The following is a 15442-nucleotide window of genomic DNA, read 5'->3' as shown; positions in this document are numbered from 1 at the left end:
CCATGGAAAAAAAAAAAAGAAACCTGCTGCACCGTCTTTGGAGTTGGAGAATAGATACAGTTTATAGTGGAGAGTATCAGGCATACACTGTGTGCGATATTGGATAAAAGCAGGCACATTGACTTGTGGAGAAGCTGTGGACAGAAGCTTCTTTGCCGGTTCCCTCTTTGCAGTTTATGACACTACCTCTGTTTTTGTGTGGGAGAGACTATTTTCTGGCAATGCTTTTTAAGAGATTTTAAGATAGCCTGAAGGATGTGAAACAGATGACAGTCAGGCAGCTACTGATGACCTCTGCTGGCCTGGGCAGATCCTCTGGATCTGAGTTCCTTTTTTTCCAAATTGATTTTATCAAAACTCAAAACATAGTTTAAGACAAGACTTTTTACATCAAGTTAAGTTACCTCCTAAGAGCATTCAATATGGTCTTTTGCCTTTAACATAGCCAGGCAGTATTTAGGTTGCCCCACTCACTGTGCACCATAATTTGTCTACTTTTTCAACCACTCTGGCATTTGTACAGACCTTCCTCGACTTGTGTTGCAGTTGCATCCAGATGAACCCATCTTCAGTTGAAAATATCATTAAGTCCAAAATGCATTTACTACACCTAACCCCCCTAACATAGCGTGACCTAGGCTCAGCGTGCTCAGAGCAGTTACATTAGCGTATGCTTGGGCAAAATCATCCAATATCAAGACTATTTTATAATAAAGTGTTGAATATCTCATGTGATTTATTGAATACATACAGAAAGTAAAAAACAGAATGGTCATATAGGTGCAGTGCGGTTGAAGTGTATTGGTTGGCTGAGTGGGAGCTGTGGGTCTCTGCTACTGCCCAGCATCTAGAGAGAGTATCATTCATTCTCTGTTGTACTGGATGAGTATTATTTTTGCATCATCATAAAGTTAAAAGATTATAAATTGAACCATTACAAGTTAAGGACTATCTGTAGGTTTGTGTTTATTTTCTCCCGTGTTTTGTTTATTTGTTTGGTGTTTTTTTTTGTTTTGTTTTGTTTTGTTTTTTGCCATAGCAAAGTTACATATTCAATTAAGCTAGTATTCTTTGAGATGAAAAAGCTTGTGTTCACAAGTTGGTTGATCAAAGTGATTGAGATTCAATGTTATTTTTATTACAGCAGCATAAACATTTGTTAATCAAAACAGAAAAATCCAGCACCACAGGTTTTAAGTACTATATGTAAATAAATATAATGGGTATAGAACAGAAAAATGCTCAGACACACACACACACACACACGGCCACAAAGTGGCCTACACATTTAGAAAAGTATAAGCTATGGTGTGGCGTAAATTGATCTCTTCTTAATTTGACTCATAAGGGACTAATTGATATATATACGTATCTATATAGACATAGATATATAAATTCCTCATTGATGGGGTAATTTTAGATTTGTTTTGCTACTATATTTCATTCCAACTGCATTTGTTATGCCACTCATGTCTTTTCAAAATATATATGTGCTCCTCAACTTAAGGATAAGATAAAGATAGTGACAGTCTTATAGAATGCCTAAAATTTCCATTTAAAAATATTGCTTTCTGGTTTGCCTGTCTAGATGTCATTGAACTTTTACAATTAAACAGCTTGAATATCATTAGTGATTTATAAAACGATTTAGTTGAATGATGTTATCCTGTAAAGATAGATATACATGTCTATTAGCGTTGGAAGCACCGAAATATTTATAGACCTGTTGGCTTCACCTTGAAAAGAAGAAGTTAAGAAGACATTTATATGTTATCCTCAGCCTTTCTGTTTCCTGTGTAGAGGAGAAAAGGGACTATATTGAAGATTGTTAAGACAAGATTGTCTAATCTAGGGTAAGAAAAAAGCTTCCAGTCTTTACTGTGGGATCTGAATACTGGATCTTACCCTTCTCTTGGTCCTTGCCCAAACTTTCTTATGAATGCTTTTCTTTATTAACAAAAAATTGTGATATAGCGACTTTCCCAGTATCTAATAAGCCGTCTCTTAACTCATCGCATATAGATAGGTATAGAAAGAAAATTACAGGTAGATCAGAACATTGACAAAAATGCATGTAATAAAATGTGCATATATCCCAATTATCTATTTTTAGAACTTTCCAAACTATTTCCCACATCGTAGCTAGAATGACCACATCATTCATCCCTTATCTAAAATACTGCAGTGATTTTGAAATATTCTTAGAATAAATACGAAGTTTACCAAGTATGGTCTACCAGGAAGTGAATGGTGTGAACTTTTCCTACCTAATCTGGTACTCTACTCCCCTTTAGTTTTCCTTGCTCAAATTTTACTGTCTTCTTTCAACTTCTGGAACATACTGGAACTCCCCCTCCCCCACCCTCTCAGGCAGGGCTTTTGCCTATTTTGTTTCTGTTGAAAAGCTCCTTGACCACTCTCCAACTCTTGGACTAGTTAACTCTATTCATCTTCCTGTTAATTTGTTACTTTTTCTGTCTATCTTTCTTACACTTGGGCCTCCCAAACTTGGTTAAACTTTCCCCCAAATACCTGTCATTTTGTAATTCTTTTTTAGTTGTAGTTTACATTTATATGTGTGATTTCTTGGTTAAGTGCCTCCACACTTTAGATGACAAAGTGCATGAGAGTAGGGAATTCCATCTGCCTGTTCTTGCCATGGTTTCAGTATCCTTAGTTCTATACAGTATCTGACACATAGCTGTCATTCAAGAAGTATCTTTTTTTCAATGAGAAATGAATAAAGTGAGTAAATAACTACATTTCATACTTATTTTGTATTTTCTCATTCCTATATATATTAACATAGGTACTAATTGAGCTTTTGCTATTTTGAAGAAATTTTAAGATTCCTTCTAGGAGCCTGCTTTTGTATTTTAATATTTCTAGACCAAGAAGTTCTTTTTTACCAAACTGAAACTCCTATTGCTGAAATAAAAACTTATTTTTAAGAAAATCAGTTCCAGTAGCTTGAAAGAACAGCTGGATATAGTATTTGTGCCTTTATTACGTTTCTAACACATTTTCTAACATCATCTCACTATCTTATTTTTCTTTTAATTTTGGTTTTAGGCCATCTTTCAACTCAGTGAATTTTTAAGAATATGAAAGGATATCGATCATTTGTTTCTTTATTTTTTAAGGACATGAATTGGTATTACGAACCACAGGGTAGTCCTAAGTGTCGTAACTTCTGGGCTGACATCAATCTTACCTTCTGGGAATCATATACTAACAAGCTCTAGCCAGCATCCTCTGACGGCTCCCTTTCTCCATGGGGCCACTCAGAGGATAGGACCACTCCTAACTGAAATATTTTTAGTTTCTCAGATTGTCACGGTGCTTTCTTAGCAGGAATGAAGGGGGCTTCATAAGGAGATTGGAAGTCTCCTCTTCCACACACACAAAAATCGGCAATCTTTGTCCCCTTTGACAGCTGGTGGCATCTTTCTGAAAAGCTTTCAAATCATAGATCATTTCTTCATAATGAAACCTGTGTGGCTCAAATACAGTGGGTTGAAATTCTTATCTTATGCTGTGGTAAATACTCTAATTTAGATTCACAAAAGGATTCTGTACCCTTTACTTAGGAGAGCTGTGCAATTTACCCATAAAAAGACTGTTCAGCACCATTAGTGCATACCGTAAGTGTTCAGCAACATCATATTCATTAAACAGCACATCCTTATGCATAACCTTTTCAACCTCGAATGTTTTTTTCCCTTTGAAGAATGACAAACGACAAAGGGGTGAGGGAGCCCTCCAAGCAACATTGTTGCCTTTAAGGATGAACTTGAAAACTTTAGCTTGATCCACTCACATAGGGGAAAGAAAAAATCAGATTCTTTCTTACCTGAGGCAAGGCAGTCCCCCCCCCCCTTCTATAAAACTCCATGGCCAAGAGAACAACTCCCGACTTCAGACATGGGTCTTTCCACAATAGAATAGTTTTATGAGAGCAATGATTGAAAAATTCCTTAAATAACAGTTGATAAGCACCTACTGTGTCTTAAATCCTGTGTTAGTCACTGAGGGTAACAATTACTAATATTATAGAATATTAACACAACCCATACTTTCTAATCTTTGATATTACATATCATAGGTTTCCTAGCTCAATCAGATAGATTTGGGTAGGGGTAAAGGGGGTGGTTGGGAGAGGAGGAATATGGTAAAAGGGTGACAATGGGGGTAGTTCTGATTTTTGTTTTGTTTTGTTTTAAAGAGCAAGAGGGAAGAGTGTGAATTTTATTAGTGATGATTCTTTATCTTGGCAGGGGAAATGACTAACTCTGGTGTTCATCCCTTTGGCATTCTGTAGTGTTCCTATACTCACAGTAACCTCCAGTTGTCCCAGATCTTGGTGTCTTAGGGTAGTGCCTTTCTCTAAATCTGCCCTCCCCCTTTCCCTAATTCATTCAGACTTTTCTCAAACTTGTGAGATATCTTCTCACTTCCATTTTAGGTACACCTGAGAGCCTGGCAGAAAAAGAACGGCAGCTCTCTACTATGATTACCCAGCTGATCAGTTTACGGGAGCAGCTCCTGGCAGCGCATGATGAACAGAAAAAACTGGCAGCCTCACAAATTGAGAAACAACGGCAGCAAATGGACCTTGCTCGCCAACAGCAAGAACAGGTGAGCCCTGCAAAAGGAGCTGATGAACTGGAGATGTGGAATGTGCCAAGCTCAGCGAGTAATCACATTGATTGGTTTATTTGTCATAAGCATTCCTAAAGAAAAAAAGAAGGAAAGAAAGGAAGAAGCCTTCTGGAAATCCAGGATCTTAAAGAACAGTGAGGTCATATGTGGAGGACAAAGAGAGGCATCAAAACAACTGGGCATAACTGAAGTGATAACATTGTCCGAGAACATTTGCATTTGATTAATTACCTAGGGACTTATTCACGTAGGCATCACAAGTCTTCCTAGTGTAGCTTAACCATGAGTAAGCTGCTTTTCTCTAGGCCCTACTCTTCTCATCCAGAAAGGAAGGGTCCTGGTCTAGAAAAACTTTGAGGATCTTTAAACTTACTGGTCCAATGATTTTCTCTGACTTCAGAGTTAGGGTGACCATAGGTCTCAGTTTTCCCAGAATAGCCCTGGCTAATGCCTGTTTTCCAGAGTAATTATTAATAACCCCCTATTCACTTGCAAAAGTTGTCCTGGTTTGAATGATAAAGCATATAAATTATATGGTCACTCTATTTATAGCATAGGTAAATCATTGAAAACAGATTAGCACATGGCTCCTCTAAGAATTTGATTCCATTGATTTAGATGTGAGAAAGGAGGAAAAATAGGAGTTTAAATGTGTATCTTTTAAAAAATAAATCACTTTCCCAAATGTTTTTCCTGTCTCATAAGAGTACATTAATCTAACAACAATGATCCTATAGAGTAGTCCCTGATGCTTTAGATCAGACGGACCCAAATTAATGTGCAGTTTTTAGGAATCTGACATTATTACTGGAATTATCTTTTCAGTTAACTGTATTTTATAGGGGTATATAGAGCAATATATGCTCTGTTGATTTTAATGAGTTGTGACGTCTGGTATTTTATATGCTTGAATATTTGCCCACATGTAGGAATATGGACTCAGCCCCTAATGGAAAATAACATAAAGGAACACTGTAAAAAATCAGAAGTTAGAATGTCATTTAGCCATCCAGAGATGACACAGTAATTAACTATTGACACTTGTGAATAAGCTAGCACAAATTAATCTTGACACATTTGCAGACGAGTGATATCTTACAGTGAACACTTTGTAATTATATTTCAAAATGAAAATTAAATGACACTTAAAACTAGGTTGTCATGCTCAATGAAGCGAGCATGTAGCTCAACCGATTGGCAAATAAAATTCAGAATTTGAGCCACATGGTGCTTATGTACCATACTTCACTGTGTCAAACCCATACGTCTAGAGTGGATGATAGTAATTGCACTGTGGTGTTTTGGATGCATTTCTATGCAGCACTTTATCATTTAGGAGGGACCATCAATATTAGATGCCTAGTAGTGTTTCACTGGTTTGCTAAGGGGAAATAAATATTCAGAGGTTCCAGCATCTATACCTAGAGTTGCCGAGTTGTCCATTTCTGATTTGAATGGTGACAAAGAAGACTGGGCCTTTCCAATCTGATTAGACACTGTTTCCATTTTGTTTATATAGCTTTGGGAAGGAGTAGTCCCATCTCTCAAACTCTAGCCTGTGATAGGGGCAGCTTTATCATGAGTTCCAGTTTGAGCCACTCATTACCAGAAACCACAAAGCGACATTTAGGCGTAGACTGCTATTTTTTGTTATCTTGGGCTGAGCAAAATGTGATTTGGGTGTTTCCTCTGCTCTAGGCTGAAGTGTCAAAAAGATTCAAATCTACAGCTGAGGGCTGATCTGCATTCATTTCTACTTCCAAGATGGCCCATTCTAGAATAGTGGCTTTTGGAAATAGAAGAAATAGGAAGGAAAAAACCATAACTCTTGCCTATGGGGAATTACTAAACTAAGTCCTTTTGAGTAGTCTCTGGCCACTCTTCTATCTGGCATCGTACATTGACAGTGAATGTATGCTCATAAGGGGCATCTCACTGGGCTCCAGTTTTTGAGGCAATAGACAGCCTGATGCCTAACTTATGTTTTATACTAAATACCATTATGCTGAAGAAGTTGTTTGCTCCTCTGAGGGGCAGATTCAGCCCTCAACAGGGCTTTCGTTGAGTGGTTAATATTTCTTTTTATAGACCAGATGACATGTTAACATGCTGAATATGACTGTTGGATGAAGGAAGGGAATATAAACTTTGCACATGGATCCTGAACTTTAAAATTAACACTTTACCCTCAAAAGGATAAGTGGATGAATATTAAATTTTGTTTTTATTTTTTTAAGATTTTATTTATTTATTCATGAGAGACACACACACAGGGAGGCAGAGACACAGGCAGATGGAGAAGCAGGCGCCATGCAGGGAGCCCAACATGGGACTCGTTCCCGGGTATCCAGGATCACACCCTGAGCTGAAGGCAAACACTTAACTGCTGAGCCACGCAGGCATCCCTAAATTTTGTTTTTAAAAAACGCTTTGTACATGTGATATCCACAACAAAAAGATTTCTGACTTTTTGTTGTTTTTTTTTCTTTTTTGCACTCCCTTAACAATATTTGTAAGTTTTATCAGTTCTGAAAATCTTTCCTTCAGAAAAGGCCAAAGTAGACCATAAGTAATAGAAAGTTCTTTCCTGTCTTTGCTTACAGATTTTACTTTTTACATCCAAATTAAGCTCTTGAGAAAAATGTAGCCAGAGTTTTCCTGTCTTTATTCTCCAAAGATCAGATTTCCACATAGCCATTCTTTCCAGATGAGCCGTCCAGATATGGATGAACTGTTCATATGTTCACAAGTGTCATACAAGGAGTACTGTTCACCTACAGAGAAAGATTTAGGGGGTAAGCAGAGAGGTGGCACCTGTTTGAAATTTTTCATTTTCTCCAACTTACTAAGTCTGCCTCTCTCATTTTATAGGAACTCTTTCACACAGAAGTGCCCTAAAGCATTCTTGTCATTCCAAGAGAGATACCTGGGGTAATGGCAAAGGTGCAAGCATTTCATTTGAACTTAACAAAACTTTATTTCTGATAGATTGCAAGACAACAGCAGCAACTTCTGCAGCAGCAGCACAAAATTAATCTCCTGCAGCAACAGATCCAGGTCAGTGTATTTTATTACTCTCGGCTGGTTGTACTTACTTTCCTCCTTGCAAATGGAATTTAAAATGCTGCAAATGCACCCCTCTCTTGTCAACAGCACCAATAGGGCTGTTACTCAAGGATGTTGTATACAATTGTGTAAGTGGATGTAGGAAACATCGACCACACAGTGGTCTAAGCATTCTTTTCTGATGTAAGGTGTAAAGAGAATAAACCTTATATCTCTTTTTCCTTCTGTCATTTGCCCAACACAACCCAGTGGAAAACTAAATGGTTTCAAAGGTAGTACACACGTGCTCTTTTTATTGCCACAAACCACTTTTTGCTTCGTATTTTACCATTTAATGGTATCACAGGGAAAAGCTGAGGCTTATTCACTTCTTAGGATTGTCTGATTGGGTCAATTATGAGAAGAGTCTTATGACCTGGGAAAAGATTGATAATGATTAATTTGTTCTTTAGCAAATAGGAACTGCATTTCTGCCAGGAGCTGAGGGGAGTAGAAAGATCAATGAATAATTATGTGCCTTCAAGGAGCTTATACTCTAAAAAGGAAAAAAAAAAATCTTGTTCTCAAATAATTGTAACCCAATTTTAAAAATCCCTTTTATGTTGTGGCAGTATAACACGGTACATAGATCATGATTACAGTGGCCTGGGAAGGAATTCTGATTTCTGACGTTCCTTTAGAACTTGATGGCTAATGTAACTAACAGCTATCTGAGATAGGTAAGGGAAGTGACCTCCATTTTTGAAAAGGAACATAGCTATGTGACTTCTAGGAAACCATAGAGTACGGAGCCAATTGTCTAGTGATTAATCCTGAGGAATACTCATCCCAGATTTCCATCTTTCTGCCACGGCCTCTGTGCTTTCTCTTGATTGCTGTGGATATTTTCTAACCTCTGTGATTTGTGTGTCAGCCTAGTTGGGGTGGTATGTTGGGAATGATAGTATGCCTTTGCTTGAGTTTAATATTACACATTCCTCTATTTAAAAAAAAATCATTCACATATAGTCATAGTTTACTCTTCTACTCTTTCATTGGTGAAAGCCAGTGATTTTACCTTAGAGCCTTGCTTCATTTGTTAATCATACTTGGTGTTCTGTTTTAAAGTACCATTTTGGTATACCTGTACCTCATTTGGCATTTTGTCCTGCTATCTTCACTCAAAGGTTTTATCCAGTGTCTTTGTTTTTGTTTAGTTCGTTCTGATTCTATCTTCCATAAGCAAGTGTATATGTTTCAAAATAAAGAGTCCGAATACAGAGGAGATGGAATGTCTCTGGCATTTTTGACAGTCCACTTTTACAATTAAATCTTGGAATAATTTCTCATCCTGATATCTCTTTTATGACTCATGCTGAGATCCTTAATTAAGTAACTGTCCAGGTGTTCCTTGGTTCTGCCCTTATTAGAATTTTCAGTGTGTCTCCTACTGCTAAGGTCAAGATTTCTAGCCTGTGGTTTCCTACATTTTCCTCTAGATTCCTCTCTAAGAACTCTGTAGGTGTTAAATAGCCTGGTCGTTTAGTTCTCTCTGTTTCTCCTATTTGTAAAGTATGAATGGAAGAAGTTTCCTGAGATGTTCCCTGATTTCCCATTTACTTATTGTTTTTACTACATCTTTACTTACTTTACTTACTTTTACTTACTTCTTACTTACTTACTTACTACATCTTTACTTACTTTACTTACTTTTACTTACTTCTTTATTTATTTTGAATGTATTTCACTTCTCAGCCCACTGTTGTTTATATTAAGTGGCTGTCTTAATTGATGTTTGTTTTGTGGTACTGAGGATGTCAGATGAATAGCAGCCAGATCACTTCAGAGCATTTTTATGAAATATTATTAGTATTTATTGAGGTACACATGATGTTATAGTTGTAACTTTACTACATGAAATTGATGCCTTTTTCAAAAAACTATAGAATATGAAGTTAAAATATTATTCATCAGAATGTTCAATTTGAAAAGATAGGAAAATTGTTTTCCAAGTTTTCTAGTAGAAGTTTAATTGCTTTCAAAATTGTGGCTATTTCTTATTGTTTAAGTTTTTAAAAATTGAAGCTAATCAGCACTTGATCTCAGCTGTATGAATTACAAAATCAGAGAGATTCAAAATGTCAGAGTTGCATTCATTTTAGAAATACAGAAATCTTTATAATAAGGATTCATATTTTAAAAATAACAGGAAGCATAACCTGTATTTATAGTTCATTCTGTCCTGAGCTACTGTGTTACTTCATATCTTGTCAGTATTTATCTTATCAGTATAGACCATTCAGAGCATTTTTCAAATGCTGAAAAACACTCCTTACACAAAACATATTCATCTCTGACACTTACGAAGCAGGACTTTGATATTCAGACTTTTATTTTGGGGGGAATGGGAAATGGGTTAACTGTGTTTTCGGATGTGGTTTTTGACAAGCTATTGTCATGATAAAATTTAGAAGAGATTATTGTTGGGCCAGTTTTAGTATACTTTTTGAGCAAAATATGAGATGTAAGAGATGCCTCAAACATTCTTCCATCATGAAAGAAACATTTTTCCTTTGAAAACAAAACAGAACAAAGAGTAAAAATAAGGTAAGCATAAAACCTCCTTTTCCTTCTGAAAGCAAATGTGTACAGACAATTTGTGCAAGTTTGACCTTCTTTCTTCTCTTTAAATCTTGGGTCTTAGAACCTGTTAGCTAACATGGTTAGCAAGATTAAGCCATGGCAATTGGCTATGGATCATGAGGATCAAGTGGTTACATTCATGATCACTCTCTACTTCTAGTTTAAAATGCTGACTTGTGAATCAGTGTTGTTTCAGAATTTGCAAGCTGTAATAGAAACAAAGAGAAGAGTGTCTAACCTCTTGTAATAACCACATACCAATACATCTGGGCCTAATATAATTGAGACAAATGAAAACCTGAATGGTTTACACAATTTGAAAAGCAGTGTTTTTCCTTAGAGATAGGAAAAGGCATGATGAAGATAGTATTATAAAAGTCCTCATGCTTATTTTATGTGAAATCATTCAAAACTTATACATGTATTTAAAAACCATTTCATTTATGTATTTTTCTTCCTTAAGTAGAATTTTTAACATAATTTTGCCTTAATAAATCCTAACTAAATTTTGAGAGAGATACCATGTAAGCCATGTTTAGAAAGTCAGATGAATGATTTTGTGAACCAGTGTTTTTATATTTTTGATGAGTCAATTTTTGCCATTAAAAAATCAGGGTAATAACTTTAAATCATTATTAAAATGCTTTAATATTAACAGATCTTTTAGGAGGCTGTTTGCTTAGTGAATTCAAATCCCTCTGTTTGTGCTTTGGGGAAAATGGTGATTCCTCTAATTTGTTTCATATTAAGTAATTCCCCCGATATAAAGCCCAGAAAAAGTTAGACATTTTTGATATTTCCAGGACAGAAATAGCATAGTTTTCATCAAGTCTATGGAAAGCCAAAATAATAGATGTGGAATATAGGCCCTTCGAATTGGGAATGTCGATTCTCATGCTTTAATTCCAAATGACAGATAATTGCTTCAGTAATATTATCTTTTTTGTTTCTACTGTTGCACTAGAGTGTCTTAGTCTTTTGAAGCATTTTATTTATGAATTATGTTGGCCAGTAAACAAAATACACTTTTAGTCTGTTGGACATATCAAAGTATATTTACAATATTTAAATCAACTACTAAATATAAGACTAGTTTAAGCAAAGGAGAAAATACTTTATAAATACTACTTTCTTGATCCATCCATAAATTTATTTATTCAACCTCAATTGACCATGTCATGGTTTTTGAATCTAGAGAAGATAGTCTTCATGGACACAACATACCACATTCTTCACATTCTTTGGTTTCAATAGCACATCACTAGGAACACATTTAGTGATGACATTTTATTGCTAAAACTTAATCTTTGGAAGAGAATTCAGCTTATGAAAATATCTCCATGAGAAATTTGCTTTTCCAGACATGAGCGGTGTTATCCCATTATCCATGTCTCTTCAACCCCCAATTTTAGAGTTATTCAAGTGGCTTATATTGTGTGCCATACAGGCAGTATCCTCTCCTCACATCACTGATGGAACCACAGTGGTCTCCTAACAATGGACTTGCTGGTTGGGGTTTTATTTGGGTATTTGGCTTCCTGGGCCAGAGCCAACAATTTAGTGAACTCATACACACATGCCTTTTTTAGTATAATTATGAAACTTGAAATTCTTAGCTTCTTGTTAATCGTTATGATTACTAATCTTTATGATTAATGTATAATATGCATTGCCCTTTCCTCATCATTTAATACATGCATCAGATGGCAAACTCCATCTATGGAAGGTCTGAACTAAATGCCATTGCTGCTGCTTTCCACATACTCTTTGTCTCCTCTGAAAGCTTTCTGTTTTAAATGCTGTAATATAGGTTGTTTATTTACAACATAAACATTTATTTTTTTTCTTCCTGAAGCTTCACTCTGTATATGAGTATATGTTTTTCAGACACAGTATATTTTCTATTTTGACTATAATATATTCCTGTGTACTCTTCATATATTTTGTGTGTCTCTATGTGTTTGTCATGAGATAGAGCACCCACATTCAATATGCATTCTTCCTCTTCAAGTCTGGTAACCAGGAGAGATGCTAATATTACAAGAAAGGAGATGATTATTCTTAAAACTATTAAACAGAATAATTTGAGATGTACTCTCACCTTTTAAGGAGATAAACCTTACCTATTGTTTCCTTCAATATGATTAACTATAGGCATTTCAGTTATCTGCTGAGCTGAATAAGGACTACCTTTTTATGTGAAGTAGTTGTCTAAAGATCAGAAATAATTACTTTGTACATTAGCCTTCATGGCCTGTATGACCTGGTTAATTAATTTTTTGCTAGGATAATAATAATAGATATATATTTGAGGGTATGCTTCATCATTAAGTATCTAAGTGACCTCTAATTTTAAGAGCTGGACCTTGGTATTTATTGTCTTTTGGAGATGGCTGCAGGAGCCAACGTAAGCCTGATGAAAGTCAGGAGCCCTGTAGTCTCACGCAGTCCCTCTGTCTTATGTTTTATCTTTGTTAATTGTATTTAGCATTGATAAACAAAAAGCAATTACAGTGCTCCTGTTTTGGCTCCAGCCAATAGTTCTTTTTTGTGTTATTGATCAGGTAACGAATCTCCTTCCAACAGCCTCTGAACAGGACTAAATAAACCCACTGGAAGTAATTTGATACTACTATTGGCACTGTACATGTATCTGATACTCTCTTGCAATGAAATGAGAGTTATAAACAAAGCTTAGAAGTCTAGGATTAGCCCCCAGCTTCAGCAAGCCCTTAAAATATTTTGTAATTCTATCTTCAATCATGAATTAGCCAGGAAAAACAGACCCTGTCTCCTCTATTTCTCTGCTGTATGCTGTTTTTAATTGCCCACAGGCAGACTGTTGTGATCTTCTTTGGAAGTTTAAAACCAAGATAAAAATGCAAATCTAATTATTTCTTTTATGTAATCTAATTAACTTTTTAAGTAATGATAGATGCTCCATAGCTTGCTTCAAACATTTTAATAATGAAGTTTCTGAATTATAAAGAATAGGTAAAGCTGCTATAATTCATAAATAGCAAGGGCCTTCACAACTAAAAATATAAATTATCTGGGAATTAGGAAAACTCCATGTTAGCCATGCTAGACTGTTAAAGTTGGAGTGGCTCTAAAAATAAGTGATGCTTGCCCAGATCCTATGAATTACTGTATGGAGGTATTAATCAGCTTGCTACCTGTTTTCTAAATGTGGCCTATGGCAAAGATCTTTCAGCAGACCAGAACCTGAATCTCAGTGCTTTCCAGGCATTGCGGTTCAGTTTCCCCCACCCTCTCTAGGTGACCCTACCCTTCTCTATTTTACCTGCTTATACTTATCTCTGAAACCAGTCCCCAGCTCTGTCTCAAACTACTGATACTAAAAATTCCGGGAAACCAAAGTCTTTGCTTCTTTCTAGGATTAATGAAAAAGGAAGAGTACATGACCTCCTCAGAGGCAGGAGGGTAATGGAGCAGAGTGAGCAGATGATCCAGGTGGTGTGGGCATGTGACATTATGTAACACTGAATCAATCCCATGGGGAAAAGGCAGCTCTCTTCTATTTTTTTCTTGATCTCTTTGATTACATTGAGGGCTCAGTTTAGTGTTAGTCTTTAATACCTTTCTAGGATGTGCTAATCTCTCTCTGTAGGAAAGACAGAGAAAGAGAGAGAGAGAGAGAGCGCATCTTAGTCTCAGAGTCTTTGGAGGCAATAGCATTTAGCTACAAATAAAATAAAAATAAAAATAAACTAGTTTTTCATACTTATCTGCTTATCTTGTATTTATGACAGGAGATTTTAGGTTTCTATTTGAGGTAGTGATATGAAGTTTCCTTTTGAAACAAATGTATTTAAGCAAAAACAAGTCAATTTAAATAAGAAACTTAAGCAAATAATAGTTGTGTACTTGGGTGTGACTTAATGATAAATTTTGGGAAACCTTTGAAAAAGCATTACAGTAAGAGGTATTAAATGATCCCCTTCTACTCTGCTTCCACTTTAATAGAAGGTTAAACTTGGAAACATCATTTAGAGGTCCTCATGATTCCCATTTGCTCATTGAGGGGAGGCTGGGTAGCTATTCCTTGTAGACGACTATATTGTGATTTTATCATTAAGCGATATTTAAAAAAATAATCCTGACATTATGGTTGTTTTTTTTTAACCTCTTATGGAATTAAAATGCCTTTTCTTTTTATGAAGTAAAGGTGACAATAGATGGTATAAACTTTGTTTTTTTGTTTTCCAGTAGTTTATTTGGTAAAATAAGACAGATAGATAGATAGATAGATAGATATACACACACACATATATACACACACATATTTATATATCTATATATCTATATCTATATCTATCTATATCTATATCTATATCTATATCTATCTATATCTATCCCCAGTCTTGTTTTTCTTTGAAATTTCTTTGGAACTTTTTGTCCAGTCCAAATCCTGTACTTTACAGAAGAAAACTGAAACTCCAGACTTGTCCAAGCTTAAAAAGCTAAATATTGTCAGCTATGAGTGGTACCCGACTTTCTCAACTCCTTAGTCCAGTGCTATTTCCAACATTCCAGGTTGTGCCTCAATTTGCCCTTTTTGTGACTTGAATAAATCTTAGTGCACTTTAGTTTCTTAGTTTGTAAAATGTGGATAATAATACCTAACATCTAAAATCTCATTACATTTTCTTTGTCCTTAAACAGAAAAAAATTGAAGATTTGCCATTAGAGTCAGTTTATATACCAGAACTACTACAACTGTGGGTATATACCCACAAGGAAAGAGATAAAAAGAACATAATTGGAATCTTTCTATAGTGTAGTATGAAATGTATTCATGGCTGAGTGACTCTTTTGGTATTTACATATAAACTTCTTAGATAGTTAATTATTTTACTATCTGGGGGCTTTAAAGTGTTAGGTCTTTATATTGAGGGTCAGTCACCCTTAATGTTAATACTTTTCTTTATAGCTACCTTCTCCAGCTGACAAAAGTGAGCAGTGAGTGACAGCATTTGATGCCAGTTGTTCTCAATCTTGATTGTATCTTGTGATCACTTGGAAGCCTTTTAAAAATACCAATGCCTGGGTTCCATCCCAGAGATTCTGA

At 35.7% G+C, this 15442-nt stretch overlaps 1 protein-coding gene across 26 annotated transcripts in view; it reads left to right on the top strand.

The window, feature by feature from the left end:
• Positions 1-15442, top strand: part of SOX6 (SRY-box transcription factor 6) — a 588321-nt gene that overhangs the window by 384812 nt on the left and 188067 nt on the right. For all 26 annotated transcript variants that reach the window (XM_038569137.1, XM_038569135.1, XM_038569136.1 and 23 more), the window contains 2 exons: positions 4466-4638; positions 7651-7719. In XM_038569137.1, coding sequence (XP_038425065.1) covers positions 4466-4638; positions 7651-7719 — 242 coding nt within the window. The remainder of the gene's footprint in view (positions 1-4465; positions 4639-7650; positions 7720-15442) is intronic.

Source organism: Canis lupus, chromosome 21, assembly GCF_011100685.1.
Source record: "Canis lupus familiaris isolate Mischka breed German Shepherd chromosome 21, alternate assembly UU_Cfam_GSD_1.0, whole genome shotgun sequence".
Classification (NCBI taxonomy): Eukaryota; Metazoa; Chordata; class Mammalia; order Carnivora; family Canidae; genus Canis; species Canis lupus.
This window is presented reverse-complemented; position numbering and strand designations above follow the sequence as displayed.